The sequence below is a fragment of the Pseudopipra pipra genome, chromosome 6, assembly GCF_036250125.1.
Source record: "Pseudopipra pipra isolate bDixPip1 chromosome 6, bDixPip1.hap1, whole genome shotgun sequence".
In the NCBI taxonomy this organism is placed as follows: Eukaryota; Metazoa; Chordata; class Aves; order Passeriformes; family Pipridae; genus Pseudopipra; species Pseudopipra pipra.
This window is the reverse complement of record NC_087554.1, coordinates 63,455,788-63,479,238: the sequence shown is the minus strand read 5'-3', so window position 1 is coordinate 63,479,238 and position 23,451 is coordinate 63,455,788. Positions and strand designations below refer to the sequence as shown.

Sequence of the window (23,451 nt, the reverse complement as noted above, 5' to 3'; positions counted from 1 at the left end):
TGAATAAAACAAGCTGGAATAAAAAAAAAATCCCTTTTTCACTGAGTTTCATACTATTGCACGGGTGTTTCTGAGAGCTAACATTAAAATTGAGGCAATTTGGTGAAACTTCAAAAAGGAAAAGCTTTGGAAGAGTGTAACAACTCCTGAAATGTCCTCAGAAAAGGTTTCATGGGCAGTGTGTGCCCTTTCTGCTCCTGTGCTCAGATTTGTGGGGGTAGATGTTTTTATCCTCATCTCCCTCGTCACCCCAGGATGGTTTTAGTTGCTTTTGACACGTGATGTTGGCTAAAAAACCATTTCCCAGCCATCCCTTTCTTTCTTCAGCCAAGAACTCTGAAAACCCAGATGTTTTAGAAGGACAAAGCAGGGATTTGTAAAGCACAGGGATCCTGAACAGAGCTCAAGTTAATCACGCCTGGTTATGCTTTAACACCATTGCTGCCTCTGGGCAAGCTAAAAATTAATATAAATACCTGCTTGAGAAAGGTCAGAAGGAAAAAAAAAAAAAACAAAACCCTGGTGAGCAGCCCAGTGTTGTGGAATAGAACAGGGAACAGCAGTCAGAACACTTGGAATTAGGTGTCATGGGTTCATCTGCACTAGGCCCAGCTCGGACACCACGCCAAGCCACGGAGGTTCAGCACACCAGACACTCACCTCTCCTCCTCCAGCTCCTGCTCGTGCTTCCTCAGCAGCTCCTGCTGCAGCTCCTCCTTCTCCAGGGCGTGCACCTCCGCCAGCCTCTTCAGCTGCTCGTGGAAGCCGCGCTCCAGCTCTCCCTTCTCCTCCTGCAGCGTCTGCACCAGGACTCTCATCTTCTCTTCCACCCAGACACCGTTTTGAATCAGTTCTTCCCGTTCCTGGCTGAACTTCTCGTTCACCTGCTCCAGTCTGGCCCTAACATCCTCTTCGTGCTCCTGCCTCAGCAGTTCCTGCAGGTTGGCTTTTTCCTCCTCAAAACACACTTGTAACTTGTTTTTCTCGTCGTTGTGTTTGCTGTCGAGCTCTTCCTGCTGCTCCCTGAGCGCTGCTGCCTCTCCCTGCAGCTCTGCTATTTGATTTTTGAGGCCAGTGATCTGCTTTTCCATGACATTCATCTCTTCAGAGTACTTCTTCCTCATATCCTCTTGCTCCTTTTCCCAGTGGGCTTTTGTCTCGTCCAGCTGCTTTTCATAGTGGCTCACCTGCAAAAGGAAAACAGGGTTGACTCATTCATTTCCCACAGAATATTCTACGGAGATGTCTTCCTCAATATTTCCATATCATAGTTTTAATATGTTCATTTTATTAAACATTTTGATTTACACATCATCATCTTATATTGATTTCCCCCGCAAAGCTTTATTTCTTACTGGGATCACAGAATCCCAGAATGGTTTGGGTGGGAAAGGGACCTTAAAAACCATCTCATTCCAGCACTTACTGTGTCTTCAAGCTCCTGTTTGAGGTGATGTAGATCCCTGTGATGTTGCTCCTTCATTTGCTCAATGGCCATTTCTGCCTCTATGCTCATATTTAGTGGGTTACAGTCTTCTGAACCAAGTCCTTTAGAAATGAAAATTAGATAGTAATAACTTATATTAGAATAAAAAACATTACATAACATATAAATACATAAAATTCTCAACAGAATTATTTCATCAATTTAAATTTGTTTAGGCAGCTACTTGCAGCTCTCAAATTCCCATCACAAACACAGACAAAGTGACTGAAAATATTAATTTCGGCTTTAAATATAATCCAGCAGCCATATTCCAAATTAACATTACATGTCAAAACAGAGGTGGTGATCAAGTCTCACTGGGAAGTTTTTTTATGGAACTACCTCCCAGATGTTATCATCAACCCCTACAACACAGATCCTGGTCCTGGTGGAGATGTTCTTTACCTTGGTCAGGCTCGATCCCGCTGTTGCCGTGACTCTTCACATCGATATCAAACTCTTCCGAGAGGGAATTTTTCAGGGAAGGCCTGAGCACTTTGCCCTGGGCACGGTACTCCTGCAGCTCCGAGTGCAGCTCATCGATCTGGTCCTGCAGCTCCTGAGAGGGAGGAAAGGGAGATCTGAGTGAAAGGAACCAAAGCAGCTGAGCATCCAACCCATCAACCATGAGACACTTAGGTGGGAATTACAGTAGGGAAAGACTTGTCAGTAATCCATCGTGCCACAGTCATCCCTCCTATCAGCAAAACAACAAGGGGGAATGGCTTCAAACTGCCAGAGGGAAGGGTTAGATGGGATATTGGAAAGGAATTCCCAGCTGGGAGGGTGGAGAGGCCCTGGCACAGGTTGCCCAGAGAAGCTGTGGCTGCCCCATCCCTGGAAGTGTTTGAGGCCAGGTTGGGTAGGGCTTGGAGCAACCTGGGATAGTGGGAGGTGTCCCTGCCCGTGGCAGGGGGTGGAATGGGATGGACTTTAAGGTCCCTTCCAACCCAAACCACTCTGGGATTCTATGATGATTCTATGATGCAAAATTCTCAAAGGTGCTTCTCAAAATTCTCACATCGTGCTCCAGGCACCTTTCACTTGATTCCTTCTTCCCGTGACCTTTTATTAAACAGCAGGAACCTTTACAAACAGCCAAAAAACACCTCCTCAAACGCCATCTACTTGAAAAAATAAAAGAATCAAATCAGAAGCAAAAGATCAAATCAGGAACGAGATCCCCTCATTGCTGCATTTACCATCTGGTACTTCTGCTCCTCTGCCAGAAGAATATCCCGAGTGTTTGTGCCAAATGCCGTGCACTCCGCTCCAGGAACAGCAGTTATTGAGGGAAATAACTCCCTGAATGTGTAAACACAGAATTCTGCAGATCTGAAAAGGCTCAGAAAGCGAACCCTGGGTAGTGATTTATATCAGCCTTACTCAAAAACAGAACAATCGGCTGCGAATCAAGAACTGTCAATCCAACACCTATTCCCAGACAGTTTTTGCTTGTAAACTGCAACTTCCCAAGAGAGCTGTTTCTGATCAGACAGCCTTGGGCAAAGGCAGCCCTTTCTTAAATGAAAAGGATCGTGCAGAACAGATCATAGAACCATAAAATCCAAGACTGGGTTGGGTTTGGAAGGGACCTGTAAGCCCACCTCGTTCCATCCCCTGCCATGGGCAGGGACACCTTCCACCATCCCAGGTTGCTCCAAGCCCCCTCCAGCCTGGCCTTGGACACTTCCAGGGATCCAGGGGCAGCCACAGCTTCTCTGGGCAACAGATGAGCTGGTACCACTGCAGGCATCAGAAGGCAGGTATGTAAACAGATAACCTGCAGGCTCACCTCGAAGAAGTCTTTCAGCCATACAAGATTTGGGGAGGAGAAAACAAACTTTCCATTCTCAGTTTTATTTTAATAAAACACCAGTGGTTTGGAAACCAGCAAGGTGTGGATATATCTGATTTCTGCTGCAAGTTCCTGCAACTCTGAATTCCTGGGGCTTCACCCTTGGGGCACCTCATCCTCTTCAGCTCAGCCAGTTGCCTCTGTGGGAAGAGCTTTCCAAGCCCCTCTGTGCTGCTGTTTGCATTAAGGATGTGGCACTTGGGGACACCACCAAGGTTAGTGGTGGCCTTGGCAGTGCTGGGGGTACACTTGGGCTTTTCCAACCTAAATGATTCTATGATGGTCTTGGTGAAGAAGGGTGTCAGGTCTCAGCTTTGGGCTCCACTTACTCTGCACTGCTGCTCGTACTCGCTCTTGATCTGGGCCAGTCTCTCCTCCTGCAGGAAAAACTCTGCACTGTTGGGATCCAGGTCACCAAACTGAAACACATGAATGGGATCCAGTTACTCACCCACCAAACAGCCCAGTTCAGCACACCATGGATGCCATTCCTGCAGCCCATTCCAGCAGTCCTGCAGCCTATGCCTCCTCCCCACCTTCTATTTTTCATTTTAAATAAAGAAACTCTACTTCCCTGCTAGTGGGAAACAATGAGCAACCTCCCTCAAAACACTGTCTGCCACCACAGTTCTCGTGCTCCCTCTGATTTCAGTTTTCTAGTTTAGCACATGCACATCTCTGTACAATAAATAGTCCCAAACTTTCGAGAAGTCTGGAAAACAGATACTGGGTGGGAATCCCAGCACATGAACATTTGTCTATGGATGCACAAACTCAAATGCCTTTGGAGAAGCTGATATTCTGATGAGTTTAAAGCAGCATAGCCAGGATCAGGTATTCACTTTGATTTTCACATTATTTCAGCAGAGATGCCATATAACACCTAACTCCTCATGGATCCACTTCCCTGGAAAGGACCTGCATGTTGGGTTTATCCAAAATTTTTTGAGGAGGAAAAAAAAAATCCCCGCAGATCTGCAGGATGATTCCTTCATTCTAAGGCTTCCTGCTTTAATTAGAGTAAAACTACAGCTAAGGTGGAGCATCTTTAATTCCCTTAGCTGGAAAGCAATCCATGTCTCCTTGGTCCCACCTGGATAAGGACTCCAGGAGCCTCTGGCTGTCAGTTAAACTGGCAGCTCGAGCGTAGAAACTTAAAAAGGGATTTAATTCTGGAATCCCACCGGGAAAAGGAGGGTTTACCTTCTCAGCCAGGACGTTTTCCAAGTTCCTCTGCAGTTTGCTTGCCAGACTTTCACACTCGGCCAGTTTCTCTCCCGTTTCCAGCAGCTCGCTCTCCAGGCGGCTGTTTTCCTGGACCAAACAAAAACCCCCCCCACAACACCCTCAGCATTTGGAGGAGGGAAATATAAGCTTGTGTTAACTCATTTGAAAAAAAAAAAAAAAGAGTTACTCCCACTCAAGTTGGAGCATGACACTGTTCCAAGCTTCAGCCAAAGACAGGAATTATGAATCCACACAACCCACTCCTGTCACAGCCAAGTGTGAATGCTGGACTTGTGATAAAGCATCAAAAGGCATAACAGCGAGATGTTTGGGGTTTGCTTTAGATGTCTGGGGTTTTTTTATTTATTTTTAAAGCAATATTTTAAGCATTGTCAAGATGTTTTATCTCCCGGCTGGACAGAAAAAGATGCAGCAAGGCAGCTGTGCACACACACGCTCTGCACTTGATGGCAGCAGAGATATGAACTGGAGCCTTAGCAATCCAAGGAACAGCCCATGGAGGTGACCCAAAAACTGATTCTCATGGATACACATCTATCTGGCTGCTTAAACTATTTTTGGTCAGCTCCACACACACCATAACACACCCTCTCCACAAGCATCGCTCCCCGCTCAGCACATCCCTCCCTTTCGGGGGAAACCCCGGCTCTCGGGTCCCTGTTACCTTCAGGGACAGGGCCAGGCGGTCCCGGATGTAATTCTCATCTGTTTTCAGCTTTTCAATCTCCTGCTCCAGCTCCAGCCTCTGTTTGTTCGCCTGCTGCAGGATTTGCTCCCTCTCTCTCCGGAACTCGTTCTTCAGAGCCGCGATTCGCTCCTTGTACTCCTCGTCCAGCTTCCTACGGAGGCATCGGAGGCGAGAAGAGCTTGTTAAAAGCAGAAGGTGGCAAGCAATGCTGGGAGTGAAGGCACTCCCAGTGTCACAAAGTCCCCGTGATGCTGTGGCAGCGGTGCCAAGGAGGAGGGGGGGCTGATTTTGGACACCACACCTGAGGTTGTACTCGTTCCGGCGCTCGATCGCGGCGTGGTGATCGTCCACTTCGGAGGCCATCAGGGATTTCAGCTTCTCGGCCTTCTCCAGGTCCGACCGCAGCTTCTCCTTCTCTCTGGCCACTTGGTCAAACCTCTCCCTAGGGGAAGCAGAGCCATCCTGGGTTAGGTCACCCCTTCCTGCTCCCTCAAAGGGTTTTTTGGGGGGGAGGAGAACAGCTCGGAAAGCTCCCCAAGGGTCTTATCAACCGCATTTAGTCACTAGATTTGAACTTGCACCCACAGCTCCAGACGTGTCTTAATATCCCCATAGGTCCTGAGACCTCAAGCTTCCCAAATTCATCAAATCCTGGACTCATTTGGGTTGGAAAGAATCTTAAAGATCATCCAGATTCACCCCCTGCCGTGGGCAGGGACACCTTCCACTATCCCAGGTTGCTCCAAGCCCCGTCCAACCTGGCCTTGGACACTTCCAGGGATAGGGCAGCCACAGCTTCTCTGGGCAACCTGGCAATCTGCCAGGGCCTCACCACTCTCACAGGGAAGAATTCCTTCCCAAAAACCAATCTAATCCTGCCCTATGTCAGTGGGAAGCTGTTCCCTCTTGTCCTGTCCCTCCAAGTCCTTGTCCAAAGTCCCTCTCCAGCTCTCTTGGAGCTCCTTTAGGTACTGGAAGGGGTTCAAAGGTCTCCTCCAGGGAAGAGCCTTCTCTTCTCCAGGGTGAACACCCCCAGCTCTTCCAGCCTATCATATATGAGTATGAATACCCTGAATATCTAAACTATTCAAAGATTTACAGTACAAACAAAACACCACAAACAACTGGAGCCCGGGTACGTGGCAGATGGATGCAGCAATCACAACAGGAGTGAATCCACACAAAACTGAGGGTGCAGTGCTTAAAGCCAGGGTCTCCAAAGTGGGGTGGACAAGAGGATCAATTGGTGTGTGGGAAAATTTGAGCTTCAGTAATACATATATATAAGTTATAAATTAATAAATAGACACACAGGGAAATGTTTCCCATCTCCCACAGTCTCTGAACAGAGAAACCTGCACGGCAGGTCCAGTGCAAAGCCAAACTGAGTTGACTTTCAAATGAAAAAAGGGGGGTTGCACGGTGACTTTGTACCTTCCCCTCACGTCTATCACGTGGCAAAAGCTCTGGGATGCAAGAAATCAGTTTGGATTAAAGGTACTGATAACAAACTGCACCAGCCTCCGTCCTAAGCTGTGCATCCCTTGGCCATTCATGACCACTGGGAATAGCAGTGACCACTTCCAGACTGTTCCCAGACTGGGAACACCATCCTGCTTTCATTTTTTTATTTTTCCACTATATTTTTCTGCAATCCTTGGGGTGAGTGTTCCAAAAAAAAAAAAAAAAGAAGAGACAGCTGGAAGTTTGGGAGGAATCTAAGAGAGAACTGAGCCTTCCAGTGCCACGTCCACATCACATTCCTCAGCTGCCCCTTCAGCTCCTGCTTGGCCCGACGGAGCAGCACATCCAGCCATCCCGGCGACTCACACGAGGTGCCTGATCTCCGTTTTGAAGCTCGCCAGGGCTGCCTGGTGGACCCCATTCTTGGTTATTAGGAGCTCATTCTCTAGGGCCAGCGTCAGCTCCGTCAAGTTCACCTTCCCATCCAAGCTGAAGTCCAAAGCCTGCAGAAACAACGCGTCGTTAGAGCGGAACGAGCTCCCCCTGCCCCGCGGGAGCCTGGAGACGTGTGGACGTGAAGTGACAGGATGAAACGAGGAGGCTCAGAAGAGATCTTTGCTCGCTAATTAATCTGTCACAAACGCCTCCGGGGCAATAAACCAGACATCTCTGCCACCTCCCCGCGTTCCAGAGCTGCTGCCAGCTGTGGAGATGGGGAAGTGTCCCGGCTGAGCTGCAAGGCCAACAGGAAATTAAGCCCAGGCCTGATGAAATGCACTAATTCTCTAGAGGATCTAATGACAGCGGCCTTCCTAAACAGCAACTGCTGCAACAAAGTGGTTGGAGATGTTGATGTTAAACAGAACCAGCCCTTGCAACAGAGGCAACACAAAACCAGGAAGGATTTGATGGCAAGGATCTCGCCTCTTAGAAAGCAAGTTATCAGCAACTGCTTGGAATTTTATAGAATCCCAGAACGGTTTGGTTGGAAGGGACCACCTTAAAGATGGTCTCATTTCAACCTCTCTGCCATGGGCAGGGACACCTTCCACTGGACCAGTTTGCTCCAAGCCCTGTCCAACTTGGCCTTGAATAAAGGTCTTTCCTTTTGTATTCAAAACTCATATGGACGTGGCACTTGAGGACACATTTTAGTGGCGAAGTTGATGGTTGGATTCGATCCTAGAAGTGTTTTCCAACTTAAATGATTTCCTAATTCAATCTAACTCTGCAGGAGCACAGAGCAAAGTACTCGTGGTGGGGCTGCAACACTGCAGACACTGGAGAAACCACCCCAGTGGCACCAGGAACAAGGGAAGTTGCCAGTGGAAAGCAACACCAGAAGAAAAGGTAAAGGTGGACACACAGGTCTCGTGAAGATGGTCCCACGTTCTCAAACTGCCCTGTGCAAGCCCAGGCTACAAGTGGGTTTTAAAGCCTGAGCAATGACAGAGGTTATTACAACCTGGGTGTTCAATATCCACATGGATATGCAAAGTCAAGGGAATCAGAGGTTATTACAACCTGGGTGTTCAATATCCACATGGATATGCAAAGTCAAGGGAATCACAGAGTCAGCACTGCTGGGAACCCAGCGAGGGTCTCAAAACAGAGACCACCACATGAAATTACCCTCTCCCATCCACAGCTTCTAGTGAGGTGGATGGGGATGGGGTTTATTCAGGCATCTGATTTGCACCCCCATCACCCTTTTACTCCCCCTGACAGAACACTAAGGACTGGGCAGGGTTTCAAGTGCTGTCCTCCACCTCAGCACCAGCAATAATTCAGGTCACTCCAGTGCTGAGAGGTGCAGCTATTCAGGGAGGGGAAGGAATTAAATTGCTTTCTAACAAATATAGGTGACCCCTTTGAGCTAAGTTGGAAATCACATTGTACTTTTATCATTAGCTTCCATCTCTGTGGGATGCACCATAAAGGAAATTATTGGAAATTTTGCAGAACTTTCATCACTAGCACTGGGAATTTTTATAGGATCATAGAATGGTTTGGGTCGGAAGGAGCCTTAATAATCATTCCCTTCCAACCCCTGCCATGGGCAGGGACATCTTCCACTATCCCAGGTTGCTCCAAGTCCCATCCAACCTGGCCTTGAACACTTCCAGGAATGGGGCAGCTCCTCTGGGAAGTTTTAAAAGGGAAAAAACCCAGGGATTTTAGAAGGGGGAAAAAAATAACTCAGTTACAATCCAGCATCCAACACTGGGGGGAAAAAAAACAAAACCCACATCCAAGGGGTGGGATGGAGCTTCAGGATCCAAGGGTGGTTACCTTCAGGATCTCCTGGCTGTTCTCTATGCCCTCCTGGTGCCAGCAGTCGAGGACACCCTCCACGCAGCCGTACCCCATCCCGTCATCCAGGCTGGAGAAGAGGGAGAAGCCGATGGTGCTGGGCATGGCCGAGGGGGTGGTCGTGCGCCGCCCGCTCTCGTCGAAGGACTGCCGGGAGAGGGTGAGGGTGTGACAGGGCACGGGCAGCGCCAGGCATCTGGCCACCCCGTGCCCCACAGAGGCTTACAAATGTAATTTCCCTGCTCCAGAGATTAAGGATTAAGGCCTGCTGCTCCTCACTGCCCAGTGGGAGCACTCCCGCTGACCTCACGGCGCCGCGGCGCAACCGGGCACTGGGCATTCAAACTAAACCTGAGGAGGGGCAGTTTCAGAGCTGTCCCCACTGCTCCAGAAGTGTTTTTCCACTGCTCATTTTCAGCTTTGAGTGTCACCTCCCCTAAAAAGGCTGCAGGGAGCACGTGCAGAGGTGCTTTGGGTACAGCCCTCGGCTTCCAGGCAAAGACAGGGAGTAGATTTCAAACTCTCTCTCCGAAAATAAGTAATAATTGGAGAAGAGACATGGGACCTGCATGTCCACAGCCCCCAGCCTAATCCACTTCCCACTGCACCCAATTTATACTGGATGCTCCATCCCTGGAAGTGTCCAAGGCCAGGTTGGATGGGGCTTGGAGCAACCCGGGCTAGTGGAAGGTGTCCCTGTCCACGGCAGGGGGGTGGAACAAGATGGTTTTTAAGGTCCCTTGCAACCCAAACCATTCTAGGATTCTATAACTCTACACCATTTACTTACTGCACTTCACAGGTTGCCAGAGCCACCTCCCCTTTAACATGAGGGTGTTTTCTGTTTCATCTCCCCCCAGTCCTCCCAAAGAGGATTTTTTCTGAGAGAGAGAGAACTTGAAATCTGCTTTTGGAGCAGCTCCCTGTCACCACCTCCTGCCTCCACGGGGCAGGGGGACCCTCACAGCTGCCCCTCCAGGGACAGATGGTGAGCAAGAGGAGGAGACAGGCTAAGTGGGATTTGCTCAGGGCTTCTCCCCCTCCTTTCCCCCCAGGATCCACCTCAGTTTCTCACCTGCATGGAGAGGTGCCGTTTCAGCTGTCGGTACGGAGTAGACGCTGAGGGTGTCAGTGACTTCCCATTTTTAATCAGGCCATAAAAGAAATCCTCTACACTCATGGTCCCATCTTGCTCCAGGTTGTGGAGCACCTCTTCGAGCACCTGCAAGGAGACAGAAATCACATCTATCACCAAACCACCACAGTGACAACCTGGCACAGAGGAAACATCCTATTCCCAAGGCTCTAAAAAGAGCAAAGCAGGAGTTCTCAGGTACCACATCAGCCTAATGCTGGTACAGCAACCTCCACATGGAAAACTGCAGACACAGACACCACGAAAAAAGCTCGATGACCATCTTGGAGCCTCTATTTAATGAGGCAGCATGAAAAAAAGCCTCATTTCACTCTGCTCCCTCGACAGGGTGACCTCAGGAATTCAGCACAACGCACTGAGAGATGCCAAACCCTCAGCAGCTTGAAGTGACCAGAAAAAAAAAACCACAGTAAGACACTGCAAGGTTATAATAGATTTGTTTTATGCTTCAGGGCGTGCTGCTTTCTGAAGAGCAGGATCAGAGATGTTCAGATTAGTCCCTCACTATTTCTTTGCCCACAGTTTATCTTTTCCATTTTCTGCCTTAATACCCTGAAAACATTTCATTGCAGACACTGCAAAGGAATACCTGCCCAGACTCATGTTTTATGGAGGGAATTATTACAAGCCATGTTGTTTTAAGATGCAAAAAGTCTGACTTTTCTAATAAAACAAAATCCCAAGTTGACAAGAGACTTTCTTTGCTGAAGAATTCATTTTCTCGTGGACTCTTGCAGCAGGACAGAAACAGCCCAGAGGCCTCCACAAAGTCAAAAGCAACCACCTATGAATATTTAACCCATATTTACTGTCTAGCTAGAAGATTCCTGGGATTAAGGAGACATGCTTGGAATCCAGGAAATGTTTTTAAATTCCAGTTTCCTCTGCAATTGCATGAGAAGACACGCACGCGACGGTGTAAGGCTGGCAGCTGCCTCCTCCCAGAGCAGCCACCCACATCTGATGGTATGACACCAAAAATATTGCTGGAAAAATCAGGGGCTAGAGATGGAAACTCCTTTCTAAGTAGAAACCTGTTCACCAGGGCAGATCTGGGGGAGCCACACTAAATCCCAGGCCACAGGCAGTGCTGTGAAGGTCTGTATGTGGTTTCTCACCTCCCCAGCCACCGTGTGCAACCCGTACTGCTCACAGATGGAAACCAGCTTCTTCCTGTTCAGGTGGCCATCCCTGGTGATCCCCAGGTGCTCACAGACCTCCTGCAGCTTCTCCTCTATCCAGTCTGGGCTGGGGGAGGTGCCAGGGGAGGCGTTCAGGTCGTCCGGGTTCCAGAAGCGCAGCTGTCCTGGAAATGGGAAAATTGCTCTGCTTTTTGAGGCGGCCACCAGAAGACCTGGGGGGGTCTGCACATCACAGGGGACCTGCTGCTGTGGTGGGCAGAGCTCCTTTCTGGCTCATCCGATCCCATGGGATCATTTGCCTGAGCTCATCCTGCTCAGAGCACACCTGGCATTCTGGGGTATGGATATTGATCCCAGCAGTATCTGAGTCCACCAGAAGGTTCTGCTCAGCATTCAGCTCACATGTGCCACCACAGGGGAGGGAGCCTCATGTCCGTAGAATCATGGAATTGTTGAGGTTGGAAAAGATCTCTCAGATCACCAAGTTCAACTGTTCCCCCAGCACTGCCAAGGCCACCACTAACCCATGTCCCCAAGTGACACGTCCACACATTTTAATTCCCCCCAGGGATGGGGACTCCACCACTGCCCTGGGCAGCTGTGCCAGTGTCTGACCAGGTTCAGGGTGACCTAGAGCCAGGATGGTGGCCAGGAGGATCTTTGGGAATGTGGCTGAGTCCAATGGCCAACGTGGGCTGCCAGCCAGGGGAAGGGCAGCTCTCTATCCAGGCAAAGATGGAGAAGGGACCCCTCCTCCCCTGGGCAGTTAGGGGATCAAGGGAGCTGCAAGGCTCCATCCTGGGGCTGGAAAAGCAACTTCAGGAATAAAAAACATGGTCCCTTTGCATAGGGTAGGAGTTAGAGAGTAGCTGAAATGCAGAAGAGGTGTCGAAGCAATTAAAAGGAAGAAGGTTTTTACAATGAGGATGGTAAAACACTGGCACAGAGAGGTGGTAGCTCTTCCCTGGAAGTTGTTCAAGGCCAGGCTGGACGGGGATTGGAGCAACCTGGTCTAGTGGAAGGTGTCCCTGACCACAGCAGGGAGTGGAACTGGACATCTTTAAGATCCCTCCCAAACCAAACTATACGATTTCATGACTCTATGACAACCAGGGAACCTTTAACAACTGGTTCCTGCTGACATCTAGTGCCTGCCGAGCTCCATTACAGCCAGCACCCCCCAGGGCAGGAGTGGGGACCAGGACAGGGGTGCTGAGCTCAGGGACACCAGGACGAAGGCGGCAGAGAGGCGAAGGCACAGGTCGTGCCCTCTGAGGGCCCCTGCTTTAGCTTTCACCCCCAGGTGCACCTCCCTGAGCTCTGCACCAGCCAGGCTGGGATGCTCCATGCACCCAGCTGGCCTGAGACCCTCTCCATGTGCTCCCCTGATTCATCTTCAAAGCTGTCAGGAGAACAAGGCACATCCAAGTGCTGCTCTTTGCTCTTACCCTCGGCCTCGTACTCCTCGCTGTCTCGCGTCTTCCAGCGCTGGGGAGAAAACAAAAGGTTCCTGAGTTATTACTATTGCAAGACATCACCCCTAGGAAAAGAGACTCAGAGATCAGCACTGAAGGAGCTGCAGGGCTCCAGCAACGCCGCCGGGCTTTCATCTCCCAGCTCCCTGCGGGCTGGGCTGGCAATCCACGGCTCTTTGATCCTGCCTCGTTCTCCGGTGGGGAGAAACTGCGGCTGCAGCAAGAGACACCCAAAGCCCCGCAAAATGACCCAGGAGAGGTGACAGATCAGAGCCTGGCAGGGTGATGGGAGAGAGGGAGGGGTTCGCCCTCCAAGAAAATCGTGCTGCTCGTCTTAGAGGTGTTGATAGTCGAGGTGATGGGATGCAGGAAAGATCATAGAGCTTGTAGCTGGGTTATCCTCTCCTTCCAGCACTCTGTTTTTCCCTATTTTGGCCCACATTTAGCCAAGCCCATTCCAAAACTCCTCCACTAACTGCAGCTCTGTGTCAGAAGACAGACCCATGCTGTCAACAAGCTCGAGGAAAAAACCAAAAAACCACTCTTTGGTGGTCTTAAGCCCTCTGGAAACACCCTCATTCCCTCTGTAAACACCCCATCAGCTCAGGCAGCACCGGGAGCAGGGCAGAAGTACAGGATTTAAGCTGATTCCCTCATGTACTACACGTTGTCTCATCCCTACCACCCTTGTACCAGCCAAGGGTATTTACTCCCACGCCACACCAACTCCTGGTTTAGCAGCGGCCTCGGCAGATGTTGCTTCTCCACCGCTACAACAAGTGGATACTTCTGCCTGCACGTGACTGATGGATTTGGAGGCAAAGTCACCCAGGACATAAAGAGGCTCTAAATCATCACAGAAAAAGTTCAATACGTCTCATTCAGATTACAGCTAAAAGCCATTAATCTACAACGTTACCATGGAAACTGGATTAGGTCACTGGACTTTTTTTAGCTCTACTGCTTGTTCCCGTTTCAGCTGCCGGACCAGGCAAGGGCCGTTCGCTGCCACAGCATCACAACGTCCCACCAGAGACAAAAAGCAGGAGCTGAGGCAGCAGGTACCGTCAAATCCCACCCCTGGAAGTGTTCCAGGCCAGGTTGGACGGGGTTTGGAGCAACCTGGGATAGTGGAAGTTGTCCCCGTCCATGGCAGGGGGGTGGAAATGGATGATCTTTAAGGTCCCTTCTAACCCAAGCCATTCCACAATTTTATGTAATTACCATCTGCAAAGACAGAAAACAGCCTAAAACCTGCACGAGCTGACACCATCCCAGCCCTTGAGTGCCTGTACATGTGCAACAGCCAACACTGTGTGGAGAGAGGGTCTCTGAGTGCCACCCTGCAGCAACTCGTCCTTGTGGGGGGGGGGGAAACTGAGGGGAATCTGGTAGTGATGCTCAGAAGGCAGATCCACTGTGTCCAAATCTTTCTGCACAAGCAACATATTTATATATATATATATTTCATAGCACCAGACCCTTTCACTTCAAGGACGCCTCAAAACCAAGAACCCCAAACCAGAGAAGCTGTGGCACTTCCACCCCTGGAAGCGTTTATGGACATAAACCTCACTGTGTTGCAGCCTCGTCGGGTTGTTGGTGTTTATGGGGTTGTTGTGTGTTGTGGGTTCGTAGAATCCCAGAATGGTTTGGGTTGGAAGGGGCTTGGAGCAACCTGGGCTAGTGGAAGGTGTCCCCGCCCACATCACGGGGTTGGGAACGAGATGATCTTTAAGATCCCTTCCAACCCAAACCATTCTGGGATTCTACGAACCCACAACACACAACAACCCCATAAACACCAACAACCCGACGAGGCTGCAACACAGAAGGGGGGGGCCTGCAGGCTGGCAACCCCCCCCCGACAGCGACCCCGGGGCGCTCGTGTGACCTCCCTGCCCGTGCCAGGGAGGGCTCGGGGGTCCCTTTGTGTGACGGGGGCTCGGGGTCGGCCACCGCCGGCGGGAGCACAAAGAGGGGCCGGGCCGGGCGTGGGGGGGACGGAACATCCCGATGTCAGGCCCGGCATTGTTCCCCCGGCCCCAGCAGTGCTACAGCTGGCCACGGGTCACACCCAGCAGCCGCCGGGATCCCAGGAATGCGTTATTATTTGGGAGGCGCGTGCTCGGCCGGGCCGAGGAGCAGATGGCCACGGCTTTCAATGCATCTGCAGCCTGTGCCGTTTGCTCGCCGTGGCCTCTCCCCAGAATAAGGCAGCAGCCACCTCTTCTCCCCCCCTGCCATCTGCTCCAGCCAGACAGACCTTTGTTCTCCCCCAGAATATATTGCTAATTAAAATGATGATCAGGAGCGCACGCCGAGCCCACTCCGCTTCGCACGGCACAAGGTGAGCCAGAGCCCCAGAGCTGGCAAATCCCGTTCTTCCCAGATCCAGAGATCAGCTCCCTGGGCTGAGCAGCTGGAGCAGAGATCCCAAAAAGCTGTCAAATCTCCACACCCCACTTTGCCAGGCCCCTCCAGCTCCAAAGCACCAGAGTCACATCAGTAATGCACTTTTGCGGGAAGCAGGCGCTATCCCGAGGTGTTATCCACAAACCCTGGCTGTACAGGACAATCCCACTTTGGGAGCCACACATCAAGGACCCAAAGGCAAGGAGTTTCAACCTGAGCCTCCCAGAAGGTTTTGCTCCAAGGCCATGCCATGCTAGAAGCAACTCTTCCAGAAGCAAACACACAGAAAATGGGAGAGAGTGGCTCCGGGAGGCACGGAAAGGACAGAGCTGGGATGGGACAGCAGTTTCTACAACCTGAAGGCCAGGACAGGGCTTGGAGCAACCTGATCCAGTGGAAGGTGTCCCTGCCCACAGCAGGAGGTGGAATAAGATGGACTTTAAGGTCCCTTCCAACCCAAACCACTTTGGGATTCTATGAACCTGCAAGTAGGAGGGACCTTTCCCAGAGCAGAGCCAACAGCTGGGGAAGGGGAGGTGACAGATGCTCTACGGTGAGGTTTGGAAGTCAGCACGGCCAGCATCCATGGGGACAAGCTCCTGGAGGTCAGAGGGACCCTCAGGATCCCACCACCACGCCCCACTCACAGCGGGATCGACACCAAACCCAGACCCAGCTGCTCATTACTTTATCCAACAGCACCTGAAAAACCACCAGGAGTGGAGGTCACGGAGCCTCCCTGGGCAGCTGATCCCACGCACAGACCAGCCCTCCAGCCTCTCCCCTCGTGTTTACAGCCACGAGGAGGGGAGGGAGGGAAGGAAGGAAGGAAGGAATCCTCTCAGACAGAGCCTGAGCCCTTTTAATTGGCACCGCTTGAGAGCAAGCGCCAATTAAGCCACCCTGTCCCAGTTCTCAGGCCACAGACAGCCCGGGCCGGAGCCAGGCTTGCGGAACGCCGGCGATGTTTGTACACACAACAGCAGAAAACTGGGAAAAGGCTGGTGGCTGTGCCAAGTCCCAGAGAGTCAACGCACCAGGAGTCTCCAACACTTCCCTAGGACCCCTCAACACCTCCCAGCAACTCGTTTCCGTGCATACCAAGAGGATCTGCCTTAGAAGTGAGATAGCAATGCTGATAGAGTCAGGATTTTACAAGTTTAGACAGTTTTTTTGCTTAATTTGCAAGAGAATTAACCATGCCATCACCCCAAAAGGTGCAACAAGCGTTCCCAGCAGGAGACTGATCCACCCCCTGGTTACAGTACCAGCTGGGTTAATTAACTGACCTTGTTAATAAACTACCCTTTTACACCTCCGTGACAGCTGAAACCGAGGAGTAAGATTAGAGTAGCCTCTTCCATCAAGGGCATGGCTTCCCTAGGGGGTGTGGGCGGATTAACACCGATTCCAAGGTCAGGGCAGCCCATGTGGGCAGCACCAGGAGATGGATGAGCATCCCTGCGGGCGGTGAGCAAAGGTCACCAAGAGCAGGGAAAAGAAGCTGGGTCTGATGGAAAAGCTTTTCTTTGAGGGTTTTTTTTTTTTTTTTTAAATTTTAAGCTCAGCTGCATGGGAACAACACCGAAAACCTGGAAATTTCTCCCTTGCTTTCCCATGCAGGGTTGGTGGCTGCAGAGCACCCCCCATCTCACAAGATAGAGGAGGGGAGAACGCAGCAGTGCTTCTTCCCACTGGAAAACTCCCACCCTGTGCTCCTGAATCAACAATACTTGGCAACCCAGGGCAGGCTGGAAGCAGCCCAGCTCCAGGGAAATGCCGCTGTGGCCGTACTCTAACACACACCAATCCCAACCACTCGGCTCCTCTGGCTTTTCTGTCTGGGGAAGCAAGAGGTTTCGGGATTGAAAGCACTGGCACAAAGAGAGCCACAAATTTCAGTCACAAAACCAGGAATAACAAAAAAAAAATAAATCTGGATTTTTGAGCAAGTCTAAGCCCTGAGAGCTCCTGGCTGCGGAGCTCTGCCACCCACCACCCCCTTTCCCCCATTCCCTCTGCCAGAGACCTCCAGAGCCACGGGTGGATTTTGGCAGCTGAGCAAATGGATGCGGACGTGCTCCGTGTGCTCCCAGCCCACACTTCGTTAGCCACGGAGGCAGCGGGACAGCCCTTCCCTAATTGCTGGCCCGCTCGGGAGCCAGGAGAGCGGCGAGGCCAGCGGTGCCGGCACACGGAGCACGTCACCACCAGCACCCGGAGCACATCACCCCTGGCTCCTTCCCGACTTCCCACGGCAGCCACGCGGGTGGGAATTTGGGGCTGGAGCAAGGGAGGTGCTGCCTGGCACGGCTGATCGATGCCTTTGCTGGGAAGGCTCCAAGGGCACCCGAACCCCCTTTGGATGTGGGGAGCGGCGATGCCTGGGGGTGACAAGCCCACTCCCAACGCTCATCCCGCTTCCCTGCTCACCTGCTCGCTGGAGGGGATGTGTGTGGGATGTGCCTCCTCGCTCAGAGGCTCGATGACCGTCACCTCGGCAAAGTCCTCCACGGACTCCTGGAACTCCGGCAGGGAACGCCGGCCGTAGCGTTTGCCACCTTTGATGTACTTGGGCTGTGCTTCCGGGGAGGAATCTGCGAAATTCAAGCACACCACACACGGATAACATGATTTTTTTTCCTCAGATCAAGCTCCCAGGGCTGGTTTGGTCAGAATTGCCACCACCATTCCCACTGGGCAAGCACCAACGGCTGCACATTCCCAGGACCACTGCCCTCAGCGTGGTGTTGGGCCCGATGGGTTTGGAATGGTTCTGCTCCCTCCTAAAAAAAAAAAAAAGCTGTCTCTAAGGGGAATCTTCCTCTTCCTCACCCTTCCCCAATTCCCAGATCAAGTTAACAGGATGGGGAAACACTCCCTCAACCTTGCCAAGAGGCTCGGACAGAAAGTCCATTAGGCCTCTCCTCCTTGCACTAATCTCCATTAGCAGCGCCGGGCAGGTTTAATTAGGGACAGCGTTGCACTTAGGCAGCTCAAGTCTCCAGATCCCTCAGACACCTGGGCGGCCGCCGCCGCCGCCGCTTTCTGCGGATTTAAATTTCAGCTCCATTAAAAGCGTAAGGACAACCTGGCGAGTGGAAAAAAAAAAAAATTGGGCAAGTTCGGAGGCGAACGTCTCTCTCGGGGGCAGCCGATCCCAGAGACAGTGGGGCAGGTCCCAGCCTGTGCCGAGCAGCCAGTGCCAACTGCGGGACCTAAATAACCCCTTGGAGTCCTCGTCTAATTACAGGGGCTCCAACATTCCCCGGCTCCAGCTTCCCGCAGCAAGCTCCTGCCCTTCGGGGACCGAATTATCCGGGAGCGCTCGCAGACAGGGATCAAAACAAAAAAAAATAAATAAGCACGTTTTTGGGCTATTTTCAGTGAGAAATCACCCGACGTCTGGAGCAGGGGGCAAATTAAACAGAGGACCAAATTAGCCAGGGATTCAATTAGGGGAAGGCTCTGTGCCACGCTTTGTTTCAGTGTTTGCTAACCTGACTGTCGAAACCCCCCCAGGACTCCATCATCTTTTATTTTCCGCCACTTGCGGTGGCAAGAGCAGCAGCTTTTGAAAATTTTATTTGCAGAGGGCTCTGACATAAAATAAATGCAAGACTGCAATACTAATAAGGCTCAGGGAAGCGGGTCCATCACTGACAAAGGATACACGGGGAAGCAGCGGGTCTCTAAAACCCCCCTACCCCAAATGCCTCCTCGGATAATATTCCTTTAGATATGGAAGAAAAGGCTTCAAGCTTGTTAGAGAGGAAAAAAAAAAAAATATTCCACAACTTAGCTATGCAATGAATTATAAAATACACAGGACGAGGAGCGCTTTGATTCCTGAAGCCTTGCACTCCATCCAGCCGTGGTGCAGCTCTAGGGAACAAACCCGGCGCCCGTGTTTGAACAAGGCCATCTTAACAAGATTTGCTGCAGCTGGGACTCAGCACATGAAAGTTGGGAGATGGAGGGAGCCGATAGAAAAATCTCGAGGAGACAGGCTGATTGAGTAAGAGCCCCAGAACAAAAGCAAACCTTATCACTCCTATTAAAGCCTGCCTGGTGGTGAACAATCTCCATCCAGCAGCTCTCTCTGAAATGCTAATATTTGTGGCGACTCATTCACCCTGTTATTTTCTCCCTCCCTCACAAGAGGGCTGGGGGGCTTTGTTTTTCTTCAGGAATCATTTTTTATTCCTAAGACAGGGATGTACCTCCATGCCCATCTGTCTTTGGAAGGATGGGGGGGAGACAAGGGGGGAGGAAGATGCTGTAATTTAGCAACAGTGAAGCTAAAGCTAAATTTCCTTCTGGGTTTCCCAAAGAATCCTGTTTCCAACCCTGCCACATTGACAGTGTGTCTAACCACTGCTGCAGCTGGAAATCCAGCTGCATGTGGTCTACTGGAAGGTGTCCCTGTCCGTGGAAGGGGTTGGAACAAGATGGACTTCAAGGTCCCTTCCAACCCAAGCCATTCCATGATTCTGTGAAACACAAGTGCCTTCACACTGAGCTCCCTGCAAGCACAGGAATGGGAACAATGGGAGCGTCTCCCCACTTCTGTGTTTTAAGCATTTGGAAGCTGGCAGCTGATTTCTCTCTCCTGTTTGCTCTGAGCACCCTGGGTGAGCTTGTTTTCCCTTTGTAATTAAAAAACTGTGAAGCCTGAGAACATCCCCAGGAGGGAAAGGTGACCCTTCACAGCTTGAGAGCAGAACATTTGTTCCTGCTTCGCTCTGACTTTCAAAACTGGCTGTGCCTGAGGAGATCCCAGCTGAGGCATCCTGAAATCCCACAGCTCAGGCTCCCTGAAATCCTGTTTCCAGAGTCAGGGTGTTTTTGTTAGCACTGAGCTGCAGCTCTTCCCCTACCCTGTGCCACGCTGGCATAAGGGACCACATCCTGCAGCCCCATCCCTGGAAGCACGAATCCATCCCCTTTCCAGAAAGCCTCATGCACCATCATCTCTCAACCATGGATACCTTTCACTTCTGCAGCATCCTCTAAGCCTCTCCATCTCCTGCCTTGCCAACCCAAACCCCCAGCACAGCAGCCATGCCCTTGATGCTCCCACTATTCCCAATATTTAGGGAATGCCGAGTGCACACACCAGCAAAAAGCAGCCACCCATGCTCCCTGAATGCAGGAAGTTCAGTGATGAGCTGAACAACTTCTCATTCCCAGCCAAAACTGGTGAGGAAGGATTACAGAATCATTAAAGTCAGTGAAGATGTCCAAGATCATCAAGTCCAGCCTTGGATGGGAAGAGCTGCTCAATCCACACCTGCTTTCAAAGGCAAAGGAGGAACAGGAGGGAGATGTCAAAAATCAAGGCTTTCAGTGAGGCAGGTGCCCTGTGTGCTATTTATCCCCAAAAATATAAAATATCTGCCTGTATTGAACAGAGGGGAGGGTGCTTGTGTCCAGGTACCCACTTCTCCCACCAGCAGTAAGGCAAGATGCTGCAGCTCACAGACTCCCATTACTGTGTTGCTGACAAGGCACCAAGAAAGGGGGAAAAAAAGAGAAAAGTGAAATAGGTCGAGCCCTCCCTGCCTCCCACAGCCCCCAGCAACACTCAGGCTTAGCAAAACACACACTCTAGCGCCAGTGCCTAATTAAACACTGAGGTCTGATCTGCCCCCCTGAACTGCCCCCAGGCTGGGGACAAGAGTGGGAGGCTGACAGAACAAGCCTCTCACCTTCCTGCTCATTGCCCAGAGGGTTTGTGGCCCCCAAAGTGCCCCCTGAAAAAAAAACCCAACAACAAACAACCCACTTAAAGTCTACATTTCACAAGACCTCCCTGATTTAAGCACCGCAGACAGAAACCATCGATTCCCTTTCTCACTCTCCCTCCCACCCCCCTCGTCCATCTCGGCAGTGAAACGTCTCCATGGCTGGAGATTTACAGTTGATTTTCTGCCTTTCTGCGCCAGATAAGTCATTTCAAAATCCTGCTCTGCCCTCAGATGCTTGGGGAGGATGGAGGATGGGGGGGGCTCCCCTTTCCTGGGCCCAGCATCAAAGCCCTGGAGCGCAGACAAAAGGGGGTTTAGAGCAGGAAGACCCTCGTCCCGCAATCCCGGCGTTCAGAGGCGAAATTAATTTCTTTGCCGCTTAAGATTTGGAAGGCAGGGATGCTCCAACTGCTGGGCAAAGCACACGGCGGCTGGGATCTGCTAAATCCTAATCCCCTGAGGCACCAGGTATGTCTGAACTCCTCCAAGTCCCTGATCCATAGCTCAGCCAGTGGAGGTGGAGAGGAGCCATGGTTGGGTCACCACAACCCCAAAATCAACGCGATTCCACCCAAAGATTTTGTCTGTGCATAAACCACCCCCCCTGCCTGGACAGTGGCACTGGTCTTATCCCTGTGTTGCAGCCACCTGAACAACCTTCCCCCAAGGATGCCCCTCCAAGGGCATCACCCCCCCCAGCTCCTTTTTGGGAGGGCACTTCTGTTGTCTCCACTGGGAAGGAAAAAACCCAACGACCCCTCGTGACCGCGGGGCCGATGGCGTCAAACTGCTCTTTAATTTCTCCTGGGTGTTCCTGTAATCCTGCACTCCACCCCCGGTAATCCCTCCCCATCTGAGCTTCCACGCACTTTTTATTTGCTATAATGGGGAGGAAAAAAAAAAAACACCTGATTTTTTTTTCTTTCCCCTAATCACCCACAGAACTGATTTTTTTTTTCCTTTTCTTCCTTTCCCCACCTTTAAATCTATTTTACTGTCCCCCAACAATGACCCATGGACAAAGAGCAGTGGTGGTGGCAGCAGCAGCCAGCCTAATCCCACGAGTCTCAGGGGCTAAAATAATCACTATTTTAAACCACATCCAAGCCTTTTTCTGCTTTTACTGGAATCTCCCCATCCCTCTTCCCAGCAGAGCCGGGGTTTGCCCAGCCAGCTGATGCTCTGGTTCACAGCTGGGCCTGTGTCCCCACACCATCATCCTCAAGGGGACAGAGCTGATGACAGCAGCACTGGGAACTCTGCCTGCCTTGGTTTCCAGGGCTTCTTCCCAGGCAAAGCGCCCGCAGCATGCCAGGACCAACCTCCCTGCCAGTCTTCCCTTTGCAAAGGGAATTTTGCCTCTTTGCCAAGAAAAAAAAAAATCATATAAATATATCAGCTGCTCTCTGCAAGCCTGAGTGCTTCTCCCACCTGCTGCTTCCTCCCAAAATGAGGAAACCCCATCGGCTGGTTCTGCAGGAACCACGGCAGTTTTGGTTCCTTGTCCCCAACCCAGGGATCCTGATGTGACCCCAGGGCTGCCCTGTCGTAGATCTCAGACTGGTTTGGGTTGGAAGAGATCTTAAAGACCATCTCATCTCAACCCCTGCCATGGGCAGGGACACCTTCCATTATCCCAGGTTGCATCCCTGCCCTTGGACACTTCCAGGGATGGGGCAGCCACAGCTTCTCTGGGCAACCTGTGCCAGGGCCTCCCCACCCTCAGTCAACAATTCCTTTACAATATCCCATCTAAACCTACTCTCTGTCAGTTTGAAGCCATTCCCCCTTGTCCTATCACTCCAGGCCCTTGTCAATAGTCCCCCTCCATCTCTCCTGTCAGCTCCCTTCAGGTCCTGGAAGGCCACAGTCAGGTCAGCCCAGAGCCTTCTCTTCTCCAGGCTGAACAATCCCAATTCTCTCAGCCTTTCTTTATGGGAGAGCTGCTCCATCCCTCTAATCATCTTGGTGGCCTCCTCTGGACTCGCTCCAACAGCTCCATGCCCTTCCTGTCACCCCCAGGCTCCTCGTGCTGAGCCATCCTCCCCGAGCCAGGAGCATCCACAGGGACAAGGATGATGTCCCCAGCCAGGTCCCTTGGCCGTGCTGCACACGCAGAGCAGACCAAAGCCACGAGCCCTCCAGTGCTCCCAGACCCAAGTGACCTTCCCATCACCCAAATCCCTGGATAAAACCACAGCATCACAGCACACAGTCGCTTCCTTCCAGATCAAACTCCACAGACACAGCAAACAGCCTTGAAATCTCTGCCTTTTTTTTTTTTCCCTCCCCTAAATTAAATTTTCATTTAAATGATACGATTTAGAGCTCTTAACTCAATTTTTCCCAAGCCTGGGGGCGGGCTGGAACACCAGCATTTCCACACTCCCTGACAGTTTGACACCAACAAGCACAAAGCAGCTTGTTCTCCAAATCTCCAGTTTGATCTAAATTAA

At 51.2% G+C, this 23,451-nt stretch overlaps 1 protein-coding gene across 8 annotated transcripts in view; it reads right to left on the bottom strand.

The window, feature by feature from the left end:
- Positions 1–23,451, bottom strand: part of NIN (ninein) — a 63,758-nt gene that overhangs the window by 25,996 nt on the left and 14,311 nt on the right. For all 8 annotated transcript variants that reach the window (XM_064659639.1, XM_064659632.1, XM_064659633.1 and 5 more), the window contains 13 exons: positions 17,679–17,842; positions 12,804–12,843; positions 11,332–11,519; positions 10,133–10,279; positions 9,037–9,204; positions 7,111–7,247; positions 5,582–5,722; positions 5,257–5,431; positions 4,548–4,658; positions 3,674–3,763; positions 1,892–2,045; positions 1,427–1,548; positions 661–1,187 (listed from right to left, as the gene is read on the bottom strand). In XM_064659639.1, coding sequence (XP_064515709.1) covers positions 661–1,187; positions 1,427–1,548; positions 1,892–2,045; positions 3,674–3,763; positions 4,548–4,658; positions 5,257–5,431; positions 5,582–5,722; positions 7,111–7,247; positions 9,037–9,204; positions 10,133–10,279; positions 11,332–11,519; positions 12,804–12,843; positions 17,679–17,842 — 2,164 coding nt within the window. The remainder of the gene's footprint in view (positions 1–660; positions 1,188–1,426; positions 1,549–1,891; positions 2,046–3,673; positions 3,764–4,547; positions 4,659–5,256; positions 5,432–5,581; positions 5,723–7,110; positions 7,248–9,036; positions 9,205–10,132; positions 10,280–11,331; positions 11,520–12,803; positions 12,844–17,678; positions 17,843–23,451) is intronic.